This window comes from Dicentrarchus labrax, unplaced genomic scaffold (assembly GCF_905237075.1).
Source record: "Dicentrarchus labrax unplaced genomic scaffold, dlabrax2021, whole genome shotgun sequence".
NCBI lineage: Eukaryota > Metazoa > Chordata > Actinopteri > Moronidae > Dicentrarchus > Dicentrarchus labrax.
In genome coordinates this window covers 7,038,719-7,060,813 of record NW_026136707.1, presented here as the reverse complement: position 1 = coordinate 7,060,813, position 22,095 = coordinate 7,038,719, and the positions used below count along the sequence as shown (strand labels likewise).

At 42.1% G+C, this 22,095-nt stretch overlaps 1 protein-coding gene across 1 annotated transcript; it reads right to left on the bottom strand.

The window, feature by feature from the left end:
- Window positions 1–5,040: 5,040 nt before the first annotated feature.
- On the bottom strand, window positions 5,041–8,612 carry pou3f1 (POU class 3 homeobox 1). The gene has a single exon (XM_051407385.1). The coding sequence runs from the start codon at window positions 8,432–8,434 to the stop codon at window positions 7,307–7,309; it is 1,128 nt and encodes a 375-aa protein (XP_051263345.1). The 5' UTR covers window positions 8,435–8,612; the 3' UTR covers window positions 5,041–7,306.
- Between the last annotated feature and the right edge of the window lie 13,483 nt (window positions 8,613–22,095).

Here is a 22,095-nt window from a genome sequence, read left to right as displayed (position 1 = left end):
ATTTTTTCCCTCTCCTCCATCCTTATTTATTTATTTCCATCAGCCTTATCTTTGTTGTTGTTTCAGTTGACTGTGCGCTGAGCAACAGCACTCATTTGCCCACCGATCTTTCGTCCTTTGAACTCAGCATCGCAGGGCAAAGCCGACTGTCGGGGGCAGCGGGATCATCTTTGATGATCTGTTTATTGTCCGGCTCCAATTTGCAGGGGTTCACAATATAATATCCATTCCAGCATGCATAACACGAAGGATCAGTCATGGGTAAAGGACAACGGCAAAGAATATCGTTTGGGTTTAGATTATAGGGCTGGCACACAAACAGTTTAGAGCAGAGCTGGAACTTCCTCAGTTACTTTTATACTGCCAAGATTTCTGTTTGAGAATTCTTTGTTATCCTCTCTTAGATTTGCCCATATATCTTCTTAAAGAAACAATACATACAATGCATACGTGTATGTATGAAGAAATTTAATCTTTTAGCAGCTGTGCCTATACATTTGTCAACTCTGAATAGCCCTGTTTTTTTCTTTTTGAATATCCTTGATGAAGGAAGGCCCTGAACATTTTGGAGTGCTCTAGGGTTAGATGGCCTTCCTATTGTTTATCAGCATGTGTCTCTCTACTGCAAGGTCTTGTCTTTTCTTTTCCTCTCCTCTTCTCTGCTGTGAACCTTGTAATGGAAGTCCGGACACATTGCAACGCCATACAGTTGACAAAAGCCAGGCTTGAAGGTGAAGAGAGGGTACAACCTTTAACATGGGAATGTCTTATCCATTTAGGCGCAACAATTAACTTTGCAACCTTGTGCAGTAGTTTAAAAGGCCTCCTCAGCAGCTGTGCTGTGTGATTTCAGATGTGTCATACTGAAAAGACCAAAAAAAAAAAAAAACCCATTATTATTACGCTTTTGTTTGGTTAGTCTGTTATCCCTAATACATTTCCTTGGGCTATTTGCAACCTTTTGTCAGACATCTACAAATGCAAGGCAGCTTGTGCAGTACAGACGATTGCATGTATCTTGCCTCTCCCACTGGGTTCTTGTCACCTGTCACAGCCATTGTTTAATACCAACCAGCTCAGTGAATCAGTAGTAATTGCTGCTGCTGAATGCCTCTAAAGTATGACTTTCTTCTCATTGTATGCCACCAACAGTAACATCTATGTGCTGCTGCCTGGAGGCAAGTTCCTGAGATATTAGTTCTCCACTCTCAGAACTGTTAGTCACACTGACAGACACCTGAGGCGATATAAAATGTCCCTCAAAGCCATGAAAGAGGGAGACGGGCTACTTCTCTTCTTCAAAACCTCTGAGTGAGGAGCAAAGGGATGCAGAAGGGAGGGGAAAGTAACTTTCTAAAGCTGCACTTAAACCCCTTCGCATATGGGGGCCATACCTTGGAGTAGACATGAAGGGGGAACCCATATAGCTACAAGGCCCAGTATCATAAATAACACAAGACTTCTCCTCTCCCGTCTCCGTCTCCTCCAGTTCACTGCTGGAGTGTTTCATATGGTAACTAGGTGTTCACTGTGTGGCCACATTGTTGCCCATCTTTCAAGTGGCTCAGAGGAGGAAACCTTGAGGTAGGGGAAGAGAAGGAATTTTTGATGAAAAAATGCATTATTCTGTTCTTTTTCCAGTCTCCATCCCCCCTTTCTCTGCCACTCACTGTGGGAGTGGAGTGTTTATTACATAAACGGTAAAAAGAGGAGAGGAGAACTCGGCTGGAGGAAGAGGTAGTAATAGAGAGTAAGAAAGCTACAGGCTCTTTCACCTGTCAGGTTAAAAATGTGGGAGAATTATGTATTTGGATGTATATTGTAGATGCCCTCTCTGTGCAATTTAATCAGGGTCAATTATATCTCAGTATTGATCCAATAGAACTTTAACATTACCTGCCATAAAGTGAAAATGATGCATATATTAAAGAAGATTTTTTGAGCCTACTAGGATTTCTTAACACAGTACCAATGAGGCACCACATTTTTTCCTGAGCTTGCCATCTGTCGCTATCAAGCTAATAAGCACTTTCTAATACTGTCTTGTCTTTATTGATGGGTAATAAATCATTCATAAATACTTTATAGATCAGTAATAAGCAATTAATTGGGACAATTCTTGGGTTGGGACTAGCCAGCTGCACACTTGTTGAGTTATTATTGAGTGAGTAAAACAATAATAAAGCCGTCTTTCACACAAGTCTGGAGTTGTTAATGGATGGGTTTTGGTTTTTTCCACAGTGGAAGATATTGAATTATACATTGGAGGGGAATTCCTAACAAATTTAAGAGAGCGTGAAAGATAAGTGTGCTGGAGAAGAATATACACCAATCAAATTTCACAGCCTGGCTACCTAAAACTTGTCCTTACAAATGGCTTATTACTAATCTATAAAGCAGTCATGAATGAGCTATTAAACATTCATAAAGCCATTAAGATACATAACCCCTTAGAGCATGCCTTATTAGAAAGGGTTCCCCCCCCAAAAAAAATCTTCTCTGCGTACCAGTAGCTTGGCTCTCCAGCATCACCCCACATCTCTGTACATGAGGATGATCTGGAATCCCAAGAATCCCAAGTAAATTATTCAGCCGCTCCCATTATTTCCATAATTGCCAGCATTGTAGTGGTGTTTGTAATGTCATTAATAACAGGCGTTGGCGTATAATACGCTTAATGTTATTTATCTGTTGGCAGATAGCTTGATGCTGCTAATCCTCATTCATTTGCTGTGGATCAATGCAAATCCGCTAGCGTGAGTGAAATCCCCTCCCCCTCTCAGAGCCGATGGTTCCTAATGTATTTTCCCACCATTAACCAGCCATAATCCCTGCTAATCATCACTAATCCACATCTCCTGTGTGTGACGATACTTCCATGATGAAGGAGGCATCAGTGTTCACGAGCACCCGGGCACTGCTGAGGCTGGAGCTCCTCTGCGAGTGCTGCCGAGGGCCCACTCAGTGTAGGAGAGCAGACTGCTGAGAGGGAAAGAGGATAGGAGGACAGGGTGAACTGTAGCGATTCGTAGGTCAAATAGCTGGGTTTTGCTGTTTTGTGATGAGTTCTGCTCATGTATTATTGATTCATCGGCATAATGGAGGTTGTGTCCCTCCATACGGTACAGAATAAAAATTACATATCATCAAAAAATAACAGTTGGTACCAGTCACCACAATCTCTCTTGTCTGGTCAACTGTGGACTCCTTCTGTTTCCTCGTCTATGTTCACTCTGCAGGCCTCTGTGCTTTGCATTGCGTCTCAAGCCATTTCTACTGGTCACTTAGAGGCCCTCAGTGGTTTGAGTGGTTGTCCTGATTCTGGGAGAGGTTTGATGGTTGATCCCTGACTTAGGCACATTAACAACTTATAAAAATGGGACCTGATGTCTCTCTGCTTGGCTCACCACAGTGAAGAAGTGACAGATTGAGGACAAGTTAACAAGGGGCATCCAAAGGACTTCACAGAAACAACAGTTTACCTCCATGTTGTACACCTCAGTCCAAATGAGGTTTAATTATTATCTTGATATTTGACATGTAAAAGAAAACACAACTTAGTATAAATATATCTATAAACTTCCAGAAAGGTGCAGGATACAGTAACTGAGCAAGTGGAGCTACTCGTTATGCGTGTTTGCTGTGTGTGTTTTACACAAAACATACGCAAAAAGGTGAAATGATGATGGCAATGATGAATTTTATTATTTTTAATATAAGACAGTTGTTTTTGTTATTATTGTTCATTCCTATCAAACTTTAAGGTAGAGTTGTATGTCGCAGTACACAGGTGTTACCAGCAGGGGGCGCCTGTGACCCGCTGTTCTCTGCCAATTGCTTTGCTCTTTAATGTTGGCCTCTTCTCCCACAGTTTGACCACCTCAGCCAGTGCAAAGACACTTTTTCACTTGTAGTGAGGCAACACAAAAGGCCGATTTCGGCAGGCTTATATTGTGTCTCAGTTATAGTTAGGTTTATATTATGTTACTTAGCTATAATTCTTTCAACGCGTGACAAGGCTGTGCCAATGACGCACACAAATTCTTCTTTTCAAAAAATCGTATTAAGCAAAATGAAAGAAAATATTCGTGGATATTGGTTGTCAGAGTTGTCTAAATGGCACAGAAATTAATAACAGTAATATAAATGCCTGTCTCCAAAATCTGACCTCAGTTTTCTTTTGAAAATGAACGCTGCTTCAAACTTTGTATTGCGTGTTCATGATTGATAACGGCACACTTTCAGAGAAAGTAGCCTGATAGAATACAAATGCGCAATTGTTAACTATCTAAAATCCCCTGATAATTAAAATAATGGCCTAAATGTTGACAAATTTATGCTTCTTCAACAAACCTAGACTTAAAAATTACAAGCTTCGTGAGTGTAGAATCCCACTCTTCTTTTCACTTCTAACTTTCCATGGTGGTTTTGAAGATTTATAAAGGAAACCGTGAATGTGGTGGAAGGAATTAAAATGTATCAGGCCCCTGCAATGAATCTCTCAATGAAGAATTGTATCCTAGTCTAATACATATGAATGTAAAAACAATGCGCACTGCCGCTGTGGCCCGCGATTACACGGAAGACAAAAGGGCCAAACTTTGAGACTACATTTAATACATGATTTTGATATTTATTTATGTGCTGAATAACATTTAAATATGTTGCCTTTGAATGTAGGCCTGTCTTTACCCTTATTAAACCTTAGGGCCTGCCGTTTTCGTTTATCCTATATGTGTTTTTTTTCCCTCTCTCTATCTTTGGAAAAGAGGCTGATTTTTTGCCTGCAGGCACCTCTTTCTCAGATCAAAGATTCGTCACAATTCGCCTTTTAAATGCTTAAAACATGACAAGTGATGGTCTATGGTTTATGTAGGGGAAAAACAGCTCAAATTTCAATATGATTGAAGAAGGCCTATTTGGGCTACTTTGAATAAATAAGTGATCTGGTGATACTGATAATAATAACACTGATAATAATAATAATCATGGTAATAATAATAAATAACCACCACTCAATGAAAAGACAATAGTTCCATATTAATATTGCACAATTTAATACTGCGATTATTACACAAAGATGTGAACAACGTCAGAGACTGTGTGGACTTAGCAGGGAATGCCTGAGGTAAAATACTGTTGTCTATTCCCTTTAACAGCACATGTACACAGCTTCTGATTTAAACGACCCCCTGTTACATAACGAATCACTGCTATTAAACTGAACACATGGTGTACTGACCACTTCCCGATGCTCAGCACACTGAACAGCATTAAACTTTATGATCATGTTTATCTTGTTTGCCTGGTGATACTACAATAGACAGCAACAAAGGACGAGTGGTTTGGATCTTAATGAAGACAAAAGACCATTTCTTGTATATATGTTTTATGTAAGTAATAAAATATTACTATAACATAAATATAAATGTGACTTTGCAGTCTACATTTAGCAATCAACATACAACCAATGTAGTAAACAAAAAGAAAAACATACTGAAATCCACTGCAACATAACCATTAACAGAGCTAAACAAAAAGCTCCAAACACGTTTAAGAAATAAATATATATATATAAATGGTCAGATTCATAAATGAAATCATATTAAAATATCTTCTTGGAATTAGTAAGTGTACAAAACTGCCCGGAAAGAAACAAAAACAAAACAATATCTCAGAACAAATACAAGTTTACATATTGGACATATTTACATATCGGAAATAATCCTGGCAACATTTTCTCTAAAATCTTTTTTTATCATTATTATTTTTTTTTTCTTGAAAAAAAAAAAAATGTTTTCCCTCATCTGTAGTGAATAGCACTGCTGTAGGCTTTTGGACTGGTCCAGCATTGAGAAATGACACACAACGCATGAGATTTTTCAGATTTCCTTTCAGGTCAGAAAAAAAAATAAATATATCGAAAGTTAAGTACCTTCATCGCTTACCCTAAATGAATTATTATTTTCTTTTCTCCGAATCCAGCGTTTTAATATAATACAGTGGATATATGGGACAAAGGAAAAACGGTGTGGTTGTAACCAGATTAAAACGTCTTAAAAACACAGAGGAACAAAAAATAATGTACAGGCGTGATATTCCGACATGGGGCACTGAAGTTACCTGAGTTATTATTACTTTTCATTTCGTATTTGACCAATCTCTCTTGAAATGTTTGGGATACAACAGGATAACAGGCAGTAAGCAGTGTGAGCTGACAGCGCTCTGTGGTGATAACCAGGAACCTGTAAACATGGGATTTATTGTGTTTAAACCTATGGAGATTAGCTCCACTCACAATTTTATTAACAAATATAAAATTGCAATAATAATATCAACGAAAGAATAAGTGCTACATGCAAAGAAAACAATAATTTGAAAACAATCAACCCCCCCTCACAATAAAAGAAAATGCGTTTTTAGAATTGCCCCTTTAGCGTCTGGTGCTGTTTGCAAATTTCGACGTGGTCAGCTGCAAAGCTTTAAATATCTTTTTTAAGGCATGCAAACAGGACTTAGGCATCCTGTTGCATTGGACATTTTCTGAAATGTATCTGACCCTAATTATGAGTGTTTTCGGGTGCCATAATTTCCATCACTTTTCCACCATCAACTCCCACTGAGTAAACATAAAAAAATTAGAGGCTGCTCTGATGAGTTACAGTACCTATATAGCAAATAATGAAAGAAATCATAAACAGTCTGCAGAAAGAGAGACACTGAAGTTAAAGTATTTCCAAACCAAAACATCACACTTAATATAACAAAGAAAGTATACACTAATATTCAGAAATCTGGTTAATCAGTTTTAAGCCTGAAAAAAGCAAAATGTTCATTCAGTGTAGGCTATTCGTCTCCAGTGTTGTTCATTTTCAGGCAACCACCTCATTCTGGTGAGCGCCAACAGTTCATGGTACACCAGGAGGAGATGGCCTCAGTTGCCACATTTAATTACTCCCCATTTGAAACAGCCATGGGATTTCAAATTTACTTTATATGCATGTCTCCTCCATATAATTTTGGTAAATAAAGATCTTTGTTTCACTTTAAATGCGCACAGAATCAGTAATAGCGAACATTTTTTTTTTTTTTTCTTGTTTTTTTTTTTTCTTAACATTTTCTCTCTTGCCATCTATTTGTTGGACATGACGATCTCCGAATACTAAGGGCAAAACTCATCTGTTCAACTTTTCCATGTCTCTTTTCTCTCAGGAAAACAAAAGCCAAACTTAAATACTGTAAACTCCATAGTCCCTTTCCCTTTTCTATCCCCCCGCGGAAATGCTGGGATTGTTCATGAAAACAGTCACTGCACAGGACTCTGTAGTGTGCGGTGTAGAGGAGGGGTCTCTGCTTGGGAATATACGTCCTCCATATTCGGGTGAGGGACCCCCACTGGTGTCATTCTTTTCTCTTTTTGTCTTCTGTTGCAAAACCAAACACGGACTACCTCTTTTTCCAACTGCAGAGTGCCGGCTAAAGTGCTGATTTCATGAGCAGACGGCTTTGGGCATTTTAAGAAATGATTTTCCAGCGCCCCTTTCACCCCCACTTCAATGGAGGTCCTCTTCTTTCGTTTCCTGCCCTGCGCAGCAATCTTGTCCAAATTGGTGGGACTGCCAGTGTTTGAGTCTGTCTCCTCCAGCCACTTGTTTAGGAGCGGCTTAAGTTTGCACATGTTCTTGAAGCTGAGCTGCAGCGCCTCAAACCTGCAGATTGTGGTTTGAGAAAAGACGTTTCCATACAGGGTGCCCAAGGCCAAGCCCACGTCCGCCTGCGTAAAGCCCAGTTTGATCCGCCGCTGTTTGAACTGCTTGGCGAACTGCTCCAGGTCATCGGAGCTGGGCGCGTCCTCGTCCGAGTGGTCCTGGTGGTGGCTGAACGCCTGCTGGGGCGACTCCATCTGGTTGTCATGGCTGCCCGAATCGTCGTGCAGTGGGTCCCGCATGCCATGGTGCAGAGAGCCGGGCTGGGGACTCAGCATTGCGTTGAGGTTTGTGTATCCAGGCTGCGAGTAGACCAGTGACTGGTGGCCGTTGGATGCAGGGGACAGCGGGGATAAGTGGTGGGTCGTGGTGGGCGCCCACGAACCATGGTGGCCACTCTGCGTCTGCTGGTGCACCAGGTGAGATCTGTGGTGGAAGCCGCTGCTCAGATCCTCCCGGGTCGCCTGCACGCTGGCTTTGTGCTCCTGCTGTCCGATGTGGGTGCCGCTGGACCAGTCGGTGTTGGAGGTGGGCAGCCACTGGTGGTGCGTCAGGCTCATCGGGTGTCCCGTGTTGGTAGCCGCAAGCCCTTGCAAGTACTCGTGGTGCATCATTTTTTGCACCTCTCTGTAGGTCGTCCCCTGGTGCATCCTATCCGAATCCGGATGCATGAGCGGGTTAGACGGTAAGGAGTTATTCCTCGGAATATACTGAGCTGTTGTCGCCATGGCTCCTACTTCGAAAACTGACGAGCACTTCGGAGGTCTCCAGGCTTTAGAGCCAAACGCAACAACCTGCTCTGGGAGGTCTTGGTGAAGAGCGAAGACACGCCTCCCTTCCGCTTGTATTGGCTCCTCTCCGATTCAAGCCCACTAGGGACATATTCAATAGGCGCAGGGTTTCAGAGCATGGCACAGCGCATTTTTCGCACAGGACGGATAGAGTTCCGATCTTACATATGTTACAGAAAAACATATGTTCTATTTATTAAATGTCTCTTTGAGTTTTTAACAGCTCTCCACTCGTTCCGTATACCTGCGCGCAGAGAGCCTCCCGTCTATCTGTGTGATTTTTTTTTATTTATTTCTCCAATTCCCTCTGACGAAGGTGAACGGGGCTGCAGCAGCGGGGTTTGATTAGGTTTCCCTGAGTTTAGATCGGTTGTTTTGCAAATAACCACGTGGGGGAGTACGGAGATCTTTTTGAAGGGTTGCCCCCCCCTCCAACAGACACACATGCACTTACAAACACGCACCCGTGCACCTTTATAATAGGTCACTGATGATTATAGCGCTCCTCATTTTAAATAGATTATAAGGCGCGATGCTCCAGCTCTGCAGCCGCCCACGCAACGATAGGCGTGTAAATAAGCACTATGTGATGTGTCTGTGAATGCTGCTGTAAATGTGTGACAAATTTGAAAAGCATTTGCTCTATTTCAAAGCCTCCGCGTATGTCATTTATTTGTATTGTCTCGGTAATTTTCAATGTTGTATGATCTCATCATCACCACCCACTTAGTTATGATAGGCCAAGATACTCTCTCTCTCTCTCTCTCTCTCTCTACCCCCCCCACACACACACACACACACACACAGAGCAGGTGACATATATTACACCCAATTTATTCACATCATTCAGTATCTTATGTTGAAATCATGTGCGCAACAATACAGCCGTTGTCAAGGCGTAGTGCCATATCTGATCATAATAATTTATAAATTATCATAAAACAATCTAATTTAATTTTTATGTGACAGTGCATCTTCACTGCCAAGCTGCTGTGGTTGTTCTGGATTTTTCCACAGTCCTGGAAATTTAGATTTAGCCGATTCAAGAAAATAAAAACAGGTTATATTCTTATATCATTTACCTCTCGAAGCATTTTACTAAGCAGCAACTTGGAGAGAGAAACCTTGTGTTTCTTCCTCCTGGCTCCTTCCTCACTACCTCTCCCGGTTGATCTGATTATTTTTCCCTTCACGTTTTGTCCCAATAGCAAATTACCAATTCTATGAATTGCAAAGCAGCCTCAGAGACGCTGAGGGGTAGAGAGAAGAGGGGGGTGGTGTGTGTGTTTGGGGGGGGGGAGATGCGAAGATTGAAAGGGATCTTTGCAAACACAATCACGTTCTTAAATGGAAATGCGGGGCTTTAAACAAATCTTACATCTCTCCCGTTCCATTCGCCTAAAACTCTGCAATCAGGCACATGTTCCACTCCTTCTAAAACAGGAGCTTTTTGGAAGGGTTTTCAGGCGCAACAGTCCCATTTTAATCATTTACCTGAAAGCAATGTTTTGCCTTTTTATCTCTGCCGCGTGTTTGTTTGTTGTCATCTTCCCCCATGCGACTATTTTCTTTCTATTTACAGGACGACTCAACTCTAGTGTTCATTTTAATCCGGGACTACATGACTAAAAGGTAAGTTGTCTCCTTTTTCTGCTGTGACCGCGTCCTTGCTGTACTCTTGTCTCCAGCGTTAACAATGTGGCGAGTGTATGTGTGTGTGTGTGTGTGTGTGTGTGTGTGTGTGTGTGTGTGTGTGTGTGTGTGCGTGTGTGTGGAAAATGTTGTCGGGGTCACAGGTGCTCGTCATCATCTCTTGAAAGGCGTGGTTTTTGTCCACCCATCCTTTATATATTTATTTGGGATGAGTGGGAGACAATCCGTGCCGGTTATCTGCGTGTCTTTTTAGGGCAATTCATTAGTAACAAAGTCAGATTTTAAGATATATGGCGATGTTTTTTTTATTTATTTATTGCAATGCAGCTTTTACTGTCGGTATTCGCAGCGTGTCTCATTTTTAAAAACACTTCTTATGATTAATATGTTGCATTTTGTAAACATTGTTTTTCTTTAATTCTCAAAAACAAAACAATTTGCATGATTAAATGGCCTAACTTAGACATGAAATGCATTGAACTATAATGATATTACCTATCAATACATATATTTATTGAACTAAACATTATTTTGAGTAATTAATGGTTGATAGAATATACCCGGGGGATCGTATAAAATGTAAAAATAACACAAGACAATGATGGACAATGTTTCTCTAACGCGACTCGTTAATGGCAAATCCCAGCCAGGACATTTCTTATTGCCAGTGTCTTTTTCTCTGCGCCTTAAACTCCTGAGAGACCTCAGTGGCTGTGTGTCACTGCTATAAGGGACCGGAGCTCCATGCAGCTCTCAGTTAATGAAGATGCGTTAGCCATTCAGTCATTCTTGTCTCCCAGTCTATAAAAAGCAGTGGTTTCTGCCACACAGACCCAGTCTTGTGCTTTGCCCTGCCAGCGAGGAGCTGCTGGAAAAGAAAGATCCAGATGCTTTGGCCCTTTTGTAAAGAATATGGCCTGTGTGCGCTGAGGTGCATTTTTGCCAGGACGCACTAGGTTTCCATGGTGCGCCCGAAGAAAGGGATCACACAGAACTTAGTGGTGAATGACAGGCCGTACAGGAAAAGCGGCTGGACATTAGCACGATATGATGGATTAAAAAAAAAAGAATGAAAAAAGGAAGAAATTGCGAGGCACACTGAGTATGAACCGCAGATATGAGTGTCGAGGAAGTTGGGTGACCCTGATACCAGAAATAAGTGTGTGCACAAGTCTCTTCTTTGTCTCCCCCTGAAAATACAATTCTCTGATTTATTCTTCACTTTCTCGCAAGTTTCTTTCCCTTAACATAAAGTGAACTGTAGAGATATTAAGACTTACACTCTTAAAAACAGATTTTACATTGACACTAACATGCTTTTGCTGACCAAACATTACTTTAATTTTTGGAAACGATGTTCAACTAAATGCGGTGAGTGTATTTCTGTGCTACTGTAATTTAGGGGTATATTTATGAGAATGAAAAGCCTTTTCTTTTTTTCAGTCAGTCACGTGTTAATCTTTCCCCCAGTCTACTTAATATGCAGCAGTTACTGTCAGGACGCACCTCAACCAATAGGACCCCATCGACCTCTTCAATTAACCAAGTTTCCCTCTTTCTCTCTCTCTTTCTGACTGGCTATCAGTACAGTAAGGATGCAGTGTAGAGAATAAATAATGATCCATGACAAACAGCTTAGAGTAGAATTATAATAAATTATGTCACAGCATTTTCTGTACCCTTCAATAAAATGATCAAAATAATGCAGAGACGAAAAGATAAATTGTGTTATTGATCACAAAACAATTAAAAATAATCAAATTTGTATTTTAAAATATGAATTTGAGTTTTTTTTTAAAGCGAAAAGTAAGATTTTAGTGCAGGTTATTTTAGTCATCATTCTATATGCAAACATTTAGCCTAATTATGAAATAAAGTTTCGGGTCATCGGGTTTAATTTCCACTGGTACACCTGAAATAACACACACACACACACACACACACACACACACACACACACTCTCTCTCTCTCTCTCTCTCTCTCTCTCTCTCTCTCTCTCTCTCTCTCTCTCTCTTAAAACAGCCTCGGCCTCATATTAGATGTTAAATACAAGTCTTCCTCAATTCCAGGGGGAACATGTCGACCTGCCACAAGCTATGTTTAGATTTGAAAATTTATGTGATGTACCCCCCCAACTACAGCGAGTAGAATAATATCCACCAACTCACTCAATCAGATAATTGTATTTCGTTTCCAGTGTTTTTTTTTTTTTTTTTTTTTTGATAGACATGCGTAATAGGCACTAAATATGCAATAGAAAAAAAAACCTGTTTGCCCATCCATTTTGAAGACCAAATCGTCCCGTGCTTTTCAGGTAACTTTTTTCCCTTTCTTTTTTTGGCTAATGAACTTGGGCTATTCTGCCAGCATCCCCCTGAGAATGCGACGGGGGGAAACGCTTCTCTTGTGGTAAAAGGTGCGAGTTTCTTCCTGTATCTCTCGGCTAATTAGGCGGGGTCTGAACACGCCAGAATGAATATTCATGAAAGGCACCAGCGCGCAATTAGTAGTGGAGAGAGTTCCCAACTTCAATCCCCAAACAACGCAGCTTGCAGAGGAACGGGGTACTGGTCCCCCCTACTCCATGTGTCTCTGCTTCTGCTCAAGCACTCTTTGAGCCCTCACTTATACTCTCAATTCTTATCAGCCTGTCTCCTGCTCCCATTTTCAAAGCAGCCACCAACATAAGTGATTTGTCCACTTCATGTAAATCTCCATGTTGGGAATAACAGCTAATCCAATTGGATTTCTCAATAACTTCTGAAGTGGCCAAAAAGAGATATTTCTTGTGTCAGTTGACGTTTTGGACTTCTTTGGAGTCACTTTATGGCAAATGAACAAAATGTCATTCAAAATTTCAATATCTATACGTATGAATTTTAAAAGACTTAACTGATACAACCACATGACACTCCATGAGGTTGAAGATCTACATTTGCAGCAGAATCTGACACACAAACCTACGTGTGCACATGCAGAAAGAAAGCCTGTATATGCACCTACCACCTAATGACGCATATCATCTAACAGCACACAATTTCATAAGCACCACACCTCACTATTCCAAATCCTCTGGATATCCAATGGCCCCTGGTGCACACATCTTCTCCCATCCCTTAAAGCCTCCCTTTACCTGTCTTGCAGTTTGTGTGTCACGCCGGCGTGGGCCTTAGCCTGTGTGGCTGGCTGGCTGTCCGTCCGCCCGCCAAGGACCTACAATCCTCTGCTTTGAATTCAAGGTGATTCTTATCCCCGACCCCCTCCTGCCCCAGCGCGTTTGCCTCTTGCCTCCATAAAGACGTGTTTATGTATGTATGTATGTGCAGAGGGGAACACGGGGAGGTTTTTCAAGGGTTGGGGGGAGATAAGCAGAGGAATTTGAGGCCGGTGAATATGGATGGGGTCCCTGCTTTTAGAGAGCACCGCTGATAGAGAGGTAAACAGCTCCTGGCCAGGAGAAGGAAAAGAAGGGGGGGGCCCTGATGCATGCACTGGCATACATTTGGGGCCTAACTCCATATCCCTCTCTCTCTGTTATTCACTCACCATCTCTGAGGACCATCTATCATTATTCCTTCACCTTATTCTGTTGTTATATCGTCGAGTTTTTGCTTTTGGACAATCCCGTGGCTTTCGACAATGAGGTTCCATTATCAATACACAAGTGTTTGCAAACCACATTTCAGGCTCAAAAGTTTTTTGGATTCTCAGTGCTGATGCTGCATTTTTAAGAACGGTAAAATCACTGCGGGTTATAGGTTACAGGTGGCATTGTTTTTATGACTGTCAGTTATTGCTGCCAGCCATGGTAACAGTCATTGCTACTTTTATCAGAATTCTCATTCAGCATCAGCAGTGTGTCCAGCAATCCTACAACTCCACGCTCTTGTCTTGCATTCTCTTCTCTGATGTGCTATCGTTAAGAGGATGACCGGTAACATGATGATTCTAGCCTTCTGACTGTCTCTTATTTTCCTCCTCTCTGTTTCTGTCTTCTCTTCTCCCGACAGATCCTGCAAGGCTGAACGGCTTGCCAACACGAAGGCCACGACCCAAACAGGACGCAGCAGGAGTGAGTCGACATGCCTCACACATATTACTCACTCACTGTGTTATGTGCAAACATGTTGCCTGGTATGGGAAGTCTGTTGTACATGACTCTGCTTAGCTCCCTTTACCCTTTTTATTTTACAGTTGAGTATGAACAAGCATACCTGTGTGTGTGTGTGTGTGTGTGTGTGTGTGTGTGTGTGTGTGTGTGTGTGTGTGTGTGTGGTGAGAAAGAGAGAGACATAATTACTATGTAGGCAACAAGGCCCCTTATTGTTTTTAACAACAATCCCTTAATATTGGGTTAATGAAGTTTTTTTTAAAACAGTTTTCTAAACCCAAAAATGTATGTTCATTTAGCAAAAAAGTCAGTTTTATTGACTGACAATCTGAGGTTTTCACCACACTGTGCTGCACGGTTTTTAAGACTTGAGCACATCTCACATATCAGTCTAAATTGATTTCTGTGTTACTTTTTTAAAGTACTACTTTGGGGATGTTTCGAGTCTTTATTAAAAGATTGACAGTAGAGAGATGCCAGCAAACAAGGGGAAAGAGACGGCCCCAGTCTGATTTGAAGACAGGAAGTCGCACTTCATGGTTGACACCAATTTCGTTTTTTTCGGTTTTGTTTTAATAAAATCTTTGCTGTGTTTCTGCAAGTAAAGTTAACTTTATTTGGTGAAGAACATCTTCTTTGCATTTGGCTAATTCAGGGTAGTTGTTTTGTTCCACAGGTAAGCCCTCTCAGGCCCTGACTTTCTTTTGGGGCAGCTGTAGTTTTATCCCATTTGATTGCTCTCTTGGCCACGACACAACACAGCTACCCTCTCTCTCTCTCTCTCTTTCACACACACACACACACACACACACACACACACACACACACACACACACACACACACACACTCCAGACACACACACTCCAGAGAACTTCCACACTAAGGCCCCACCGCAAAGTTATTAATGAGCTGTTTAATTTTAATTAGATAGTAATTCATGTTAATGCCTGCTTAATGGAGCCAAATAATTCCCCTCGGTCACTCGGGGTCTTTATGCTTCGTTTACCAGCCCCTGCAGTTATTCTCTGGCTTTTGTTTTTATATTACATTTCCAAGTTTTTTTTTTTTCAATGACTGAATGATGAAACAGTAAAAAGCAGGAAACATATGGGGTGAGTAAAGCGTGTGTGTGAGTGTGTGTGTGTGTGTGTGTGTGTGTGTGTGAGTGTGTGTATCTGTGAGAGTGAAAGCTAGTACTCCTATGTTTGTGTCTGTGTTCTTTCTATTTATATTTCATTTTCATTTAAGTGGTTGTTTAATTAACTGTGGTTTTCTCCATGAATATATGTCTGCATGTGTGAAAAGTTGAAATACTAGGACACACACTTACACATTTACACACACACACACACACTGAGACTCTCTTAATGCACAGGCCACTACAGTAAATGCCTTAAGTCAGACCAAAGAAAAGGTCAAACTCAGTATTGAACGCTAAGCAGGGTTAAACCCTCGGGTTGAAGTGCATGTACCAAGACATTTGCAAGAGAGAGGTTGTGACCTTTTTGTCCAGGCCAGGCCTCGTGGTAAATTGCAGCTGCTTCTAGTCACGTGTGCATCCACTGCGCTGCTGTTTACCTAGGGGAAGCATTTGTTCGAGACACACCCCTTGAGGTTCAAACATCGGTAAGGCTGTGTAGGAGTGACCACACCAGCTCGGACCACGGTGTGTGTGCGTGTCAGGAGGAGCGGAGAGGTCAGTGCTGTTGAGTCTGTCTCGGTTCTGTCTGGGTGCCTCGGCTCTAACGGAGCACTAAGCTGAGTGGTTGAATTGAGTTAGTGGCTACAGACAGGCTTTTAATTGTTGATTGACCAGTCTGAGTGCTTCCTGGGCTGGGGTCATTGCAGAGAGCAGGCGGGGAGGTCCCCAGGCCCCAGCAGCAATTTCAGCCACACACACCCAAGTGCCGCGGAGGGGCGGAAAAGAGATGGAGAGGAGGATAGTGCAAAGGTACTTAGGACACGGCGAGGGGGATGAAGAAGAGCTGAGAGACTTCAGAAAGTTCGGAAATTTGTTGCGCTTTATTCTTGTTTTTGACACGAAGTTTGATCTCTGGATTTACAGGGGCCGCGCGATTCAAGCAAACAGAAACACATATTGGCGACAGCATTACAGTCGCTGTGAGCAGAGCGGGCTTTGAGGTCCACAGATTAGCAAGTTCAATGTTTACTCCTCCACAAAATCTCAGCTCCTTCATCTGTTTGACAATTACAAATTTACTTTGTACCCGTTCCATTCACTTCTTTGCCCCTGCACTCCCTCCCTCTTTATCCTCTCTTCTCTCTCCCCCTCTCAGCCCTCTTTCCTCTAATTCTGCACGGGGCCACAAAAGCCCATTCTGCTGTTTTAGTGGGTTAGCTCTTCTCTCCTCTCCTCCCCTCTCCTCCTCCTCCTCCTCCTCCTCCTCCTCCTCCTCCTCCTCTACTCGGCTCACAGCAGGTGCCCGTCCTCGGCTAACATTTGTTATCTCTAATCCTGCAGGTTCGGCGCACAAAAAGAGCGTAGTAAACTCTCTCTCAGACCTAATCCCACCACTCCTTTTTTGATGGCACTCCCCTCGCCCTCCTCTCCTCTTTTCTCCCTTCACTATCTCTCTTTTAGGCTGCTGGGGGGACACTCCACTTCTCTGATTGCCACATAGCTTTTTATCACCATGGCCTTCAATTTGGGGGGCAGCTGTTGGTGGTGGGGGTGTCCTTTTTCCCCCTGTTCTTTAAACCTTCAATTCCAACTCTCTTTTTCCTTTCTCTCTCCCTCTGTCTCCTTTTTTTGCCCCCTTCTCCCTCTCTCTCTGTATCATTTACAGTCATTTTCTGGCAATTAAAATGGAGCGCTGCTGCAGGATTTTCGCCTGCAGTGCAACACTACAGTGCTGATGAATAATTCTTCACCCTGCAAACTGGAAAGCTAGCCTTTCTTTCATGTCGGCCCTTTGTTGATTTACCATTAAAACTTACTGCACCGTGCTATGAGTGGAAGGCCCGGCTCTGCGGGAACTAACAAAAAGCAAAAATGAGGATGAAGCAGATATGTGTACGTATGCTTTAGGGTCATTTTTTCAGCTTAGGATGAGGAAGTCTCTGAGTTACGCATGTGAGTCATATAAATTTGTGTTTATGGTTAAGATTTATGGTGCAAGAGCATTTTCATTTACGTCCACTGTCTCGTTCTACCACTTAGGTTTTATGTAAATTTTTCTTATCAACGGTTTTCATTATGGGGCTTAGCTGTATTGAGTGAGTGATTAGACGGTCATTCATCTCTGTTTGTCTTTCTCGCACACACTCACACACTCACACAGAGCGAGCAGTGACTGATGTGTGGACGGAGTGTATGGGGTGCTCAGGCTGCAGAGGTGGGGTGGTGTTGGCACTATGTTAAATGATGTGGGTCTCTAGGCCAGCCCAGCTCTGCGTTGTTTTCTGTTAGCAACATCCTGGAGCAGACTATTCTCTGCTTTGAGTATATTAGTTTAGTAGAACAAGTTTGTCCCAGTCCCAGTAGGAGAGAATAAAGGCTTACATTTGCCATATTAAGTGTCACAATAATAAATAAAAATAGAATAAAATACATAGACTAGACACAAGGAAATAAAACATACCAGATAAGGAGAATTCTATGTAATGTGTACTTACAAATTGTCAAATTTGAGCTTATCACTTACATCACTACTATTAAAACTGAATTGCTGTTTCTGTGGAGACTAGTTCTAACTCAAATAAAACCAGTATTAATGTTTATTTGTTCAAACAACTTAAACAATCCAAGTTTACAGTTTCCCGACAAGTGACTACTTGCAATATATTTTATTGTCCTATCTGAGAGGAGAATTTAGTTTTTTTTTCAAACATCTTAAAACAAACTATAGCAGTGTTGAGTTATTAAATAGCTGTGGAAAAACTGAGAGGAAATCAGGGTTTGAAACCAGGTTTCGTGTCCCATTCTTTTGCTGCTGCAGTGTTTTAGTCCTACCACCGGGGGTGCCAGCTCAGCAAAATGGTCATATTAGTCTGTTTTTTTTCCTTATTCGTTACTACTACAGGTGGACAATATGACAAAATTTTATTCTGATCCAATACCAATTTATGTCAAAGCCAGAATCACAAATACTGATAACTATACATTTATTAGTAAGTGACTAATGTGGTATCACACAGGGGAGACCCATGCGTGTAAAGCATCAGAAATGGGCTACTTCTAAATACATTTCACATTCATGATTGTCCAAATATTAGGCATTTATTCTTACTATTCTATATTATTACTATCTTAAAACTTAAAAAGAAAAGTTTGTCCACTTTAGTAATTATAATGAATGAACCAGTCTTCCAAGAAAGAAACAGGGCCAAGTTTAAGGAGCTTTAACCCTGGCTGCAGGGGTTGAATTAGGGCCTTCCCGGCATTTTATCAGCCTCAGTAGTTATCTCCCAGTCAGTTATATGGGCTTCAGCATATTGAACAGCAAATATGAACACACGCTCACTTGGATCCACTGACAGGCACACACATGAGCAAGCAAACACACACACACACATACACACACACACACACACACACACACACACACACACACACACACACACACACACACACGTACACACAGTAAGTAAACAAACAAACACTCTATTTTTCACACTGTCACACTCACATGGACACAGTCACGCGCTGAAGAGATAATGGTGGCCAGAGGCGGTCTTAGTGCTCTCTCTCCCTCTCTCTCCCTCAGTGTCTCTGAGGCAGAAAGCGTGCTCCGGTCCTCACTGTCTGTTAGATTTGATCACCATCACCCAGCTGCAACGGACAGTGCACAACTCAGCTCAGCTGACGGCTCATTGGCACACACATGCACATGCACGCACGCACGCACACACACACACACACACACACACACACACACACACACACACACACACACAGCTACTGTGCCAGAGGATATTACATGCAGTGTCTGACACCTCTAAATAACTGTTTACTCTGTGTGTTGGTTAGAGTGTGTACTGTATCTGTGCATGTGTATTTGCCTTTGCATTTTTTTTGTCTGTATGGTTGCCTCTCCATCCATAACGTGTGTGTGTTTGAGAGAGAGAGAGAGAGAGAGAGAGAGAGAGAGAGAGAGAGAGAGAGAGAGAGAGAGTGTATGTGTGTGTCAGGCAACAACAGACCTATGAAATGTATCTAAAATGATCATCACCTATTTTGTGCTTCTACATGGCTTCCATCATTAACATAGGCAGCATGTAATTCCTTTAAGTAAAATTGCTCATTTAAAATTGACAATGTCCTCATCATATGTAAAAGTAAACTATAATTTTACTGTGTAATGATTAAGCAAAATAATCTAAATAAAGCATATGAATGAATTTCTGTCTTATGTGGAGGTTTTTTTTTATAGGTCTGTCACGTTTCTTTAACATGATATGTTGGTGTGAACATAAAAACATTATTTTTCATTTGCAAATTTTTTGGTGGTCTCTCTTTCTCCCCACAGCTCAGACAGGGTCTTAAAAAGGCGTGACAGACTAGAAGCATCAAACTGTATATGCATATGTGTGTTTGTGGGTGTGTGTGTGTGTGTGCGCCTGCATGCACACATGTGCATACATGTACGTATCTCTGTCTGTCTGCAAAGAGGTTTTAATAAGACAGAAAAGAGGGGGTACAGTAAATCCTAAATCTGTGCACGCCCATCTCAGAGACCTGAGGGTGCCATGCTATGATTGACAGGCCTCCTTTCACTGGCGCTGTCGGACGGGGGACGGATTAGGGCCGTCTCGCCCTAAAGGGCCATTGTGGCTCCACGTCTCCCAGCTGCTTCACCATGCACCCCTCTCCACAACCAAGGAGGGGCCCTTGTGAGTGTGTCTGTGCGTCTGCATATTAGGGTGATGTTGTGAGCATGGCATGGGTGAGCTTCACCTTCTGTCTTCATTCTCTGGTCCGTTTAAATAGCAGGGTATCGTTCAGTCAAAAGTTTTGTTTTATTGCTGAATATGTCTATAGTTTTTAAATCATTAGACTTTTAGGAAACTTACAACACAACCTTTAAACCCCGACAGAACAAACTTCACTAAGGGAATTTTATAAAAAATCATTATCACCCTTATGCCAGTGAAACAGTGAAAACATCTAGATTTTAGACTTCTGTTAAAGTAGTAGTAGTAGTAAGACTTAGTTACTATTTTTCAATAGTTTTGAGAACTGGAAAAAAATATTCTAAACATAATTATTACATGCTATCACACTAGAATCAAATTAATGGATGGTTACAGTTTTCAGTTCAATTCATTTTTAACCCACTTGCACATATGTGAGACACATCTCTGGGTTTCACGCTTCGTTTGAAAATGTTTTGACTCATCTACTTCAAAACTTTGATTTTGGTTTTTATAGAGCATCTCCCCGTGCTGTGACATGACCCACCAAAGTAACATATTCGGGGACAGGTGACGTTCACATGGCTATAAAAACCCAGGTGTGTTGCTAGAGTCCCCTGCAGCTCTGCCTCTCTCCACACGGTTGTGGTTTGGAGGGCTCTTAAGTACAACAGCCTTAAGTATTTAGTCACATCATCACTGATTGATGGCACCAGTTAATCTGGTTTTGTTAGAAAAGAAAAGCGTTTTTAAGCGACGCACTGACCCTGCTCTTCACTCTGTGTTCTTGTTCTTAACTCTGAGTACATGACATCATATCTGAGTCAATGCCAGAGATTAATTAACAGTGCTGGCAAGTTGTTATTTTATGTCCTAAAAAAAAATTATGATTGCGAGTCTGTGTGTGTGTTTGAGAGAGAGAGAGAGAGAGAGAGAGAGAGAAAAAAAAAAGAGAGTGCACTACATGTGAATACATGTCAGTAATATGACCTTTCCAACCTTTCTGCTGCTTCCCTGGGGTTTCCCATCCGTTTCCAAAGAGGCCTTGTGGGGAGTGCCCATCATGGGGGATCCTTCTGGGTTATGAGACCCCTGGCGTGGACACAGGGCAGGGCGGCTGGCACTGCAGCGGTACTGGCACAGAGCTTTGCCAGGAATGGGAATGCCAGAGGCCTGCCACACTCCTGCTGAGAACCTCCCAGGCAATTAGACTGCTGCGGTAGCGAGCTGCCGTCTGAACTGTAAACCAGAGGAAGAGTGAACAGGACCAGCGTTTAGCCATATATAACAGTTTGTGTTGACAGATTGTTGACATTATCTAATTGACTGAGTGTAAACAGACATACTGTTTCAGGTTTAAGTGAACATATTGCTAACATGCACCTCCAGCTATACTTGTAAGCATTTTGCTCTCAAAGTGTGTGCAACATGATAAGTCCTTGGAAGGAGAGCCTTGATTTGATATGTGCAAAGGGTGAAAAAAGTTGCCCTCCTTCTATCCATGTCCCTGTCACCCCAGCGGAAAAAGGAGTGGATCGCTCTCACTCTCACTGTCTCTCTTCCTTTCTCTCTTCTCCATTTCTCTGTCTGATGAAAGAGGAGCTATGATCGCTTCGACAACAAAGGGCCCAGCCGCCTGTGTTTGGATGAGGCTCTCCTTTCTTCTCTCCTTCCTCCTCCTCCTCTATCTATCTCTTCTAACCCCCTCTGATCTCACTTACTCTCTCTTTCCTCTATGCTGCCCCCCTCCACCCCTATTTTCCCTTCACCCTCTCCCTCCCTTCCTGCTCTATCTCTCGCTGCCTGATGCCACTCACTGGCGTTGCTCCGTTCTTCGTTAGGGCCTCGGCGATACAATCAGGGGACGGAATTAAAAATCAGAAAGTGTCCTTGTCGAAGAGACACCCCGGATGGCGCACTTTGATGTCTCCTCGGAAATTTGAAATTCATATGTTGTC

Bases quoted from the DNA above. Each gene is read 5' to 3' on its own strand.
- pou3f1 (XM_051407385.1), bottom strand. From the start codon at position 8,434: ATGGCGACAACAGCTCAGTATATTCCGAGGAATAACTCCTTACCGTCT.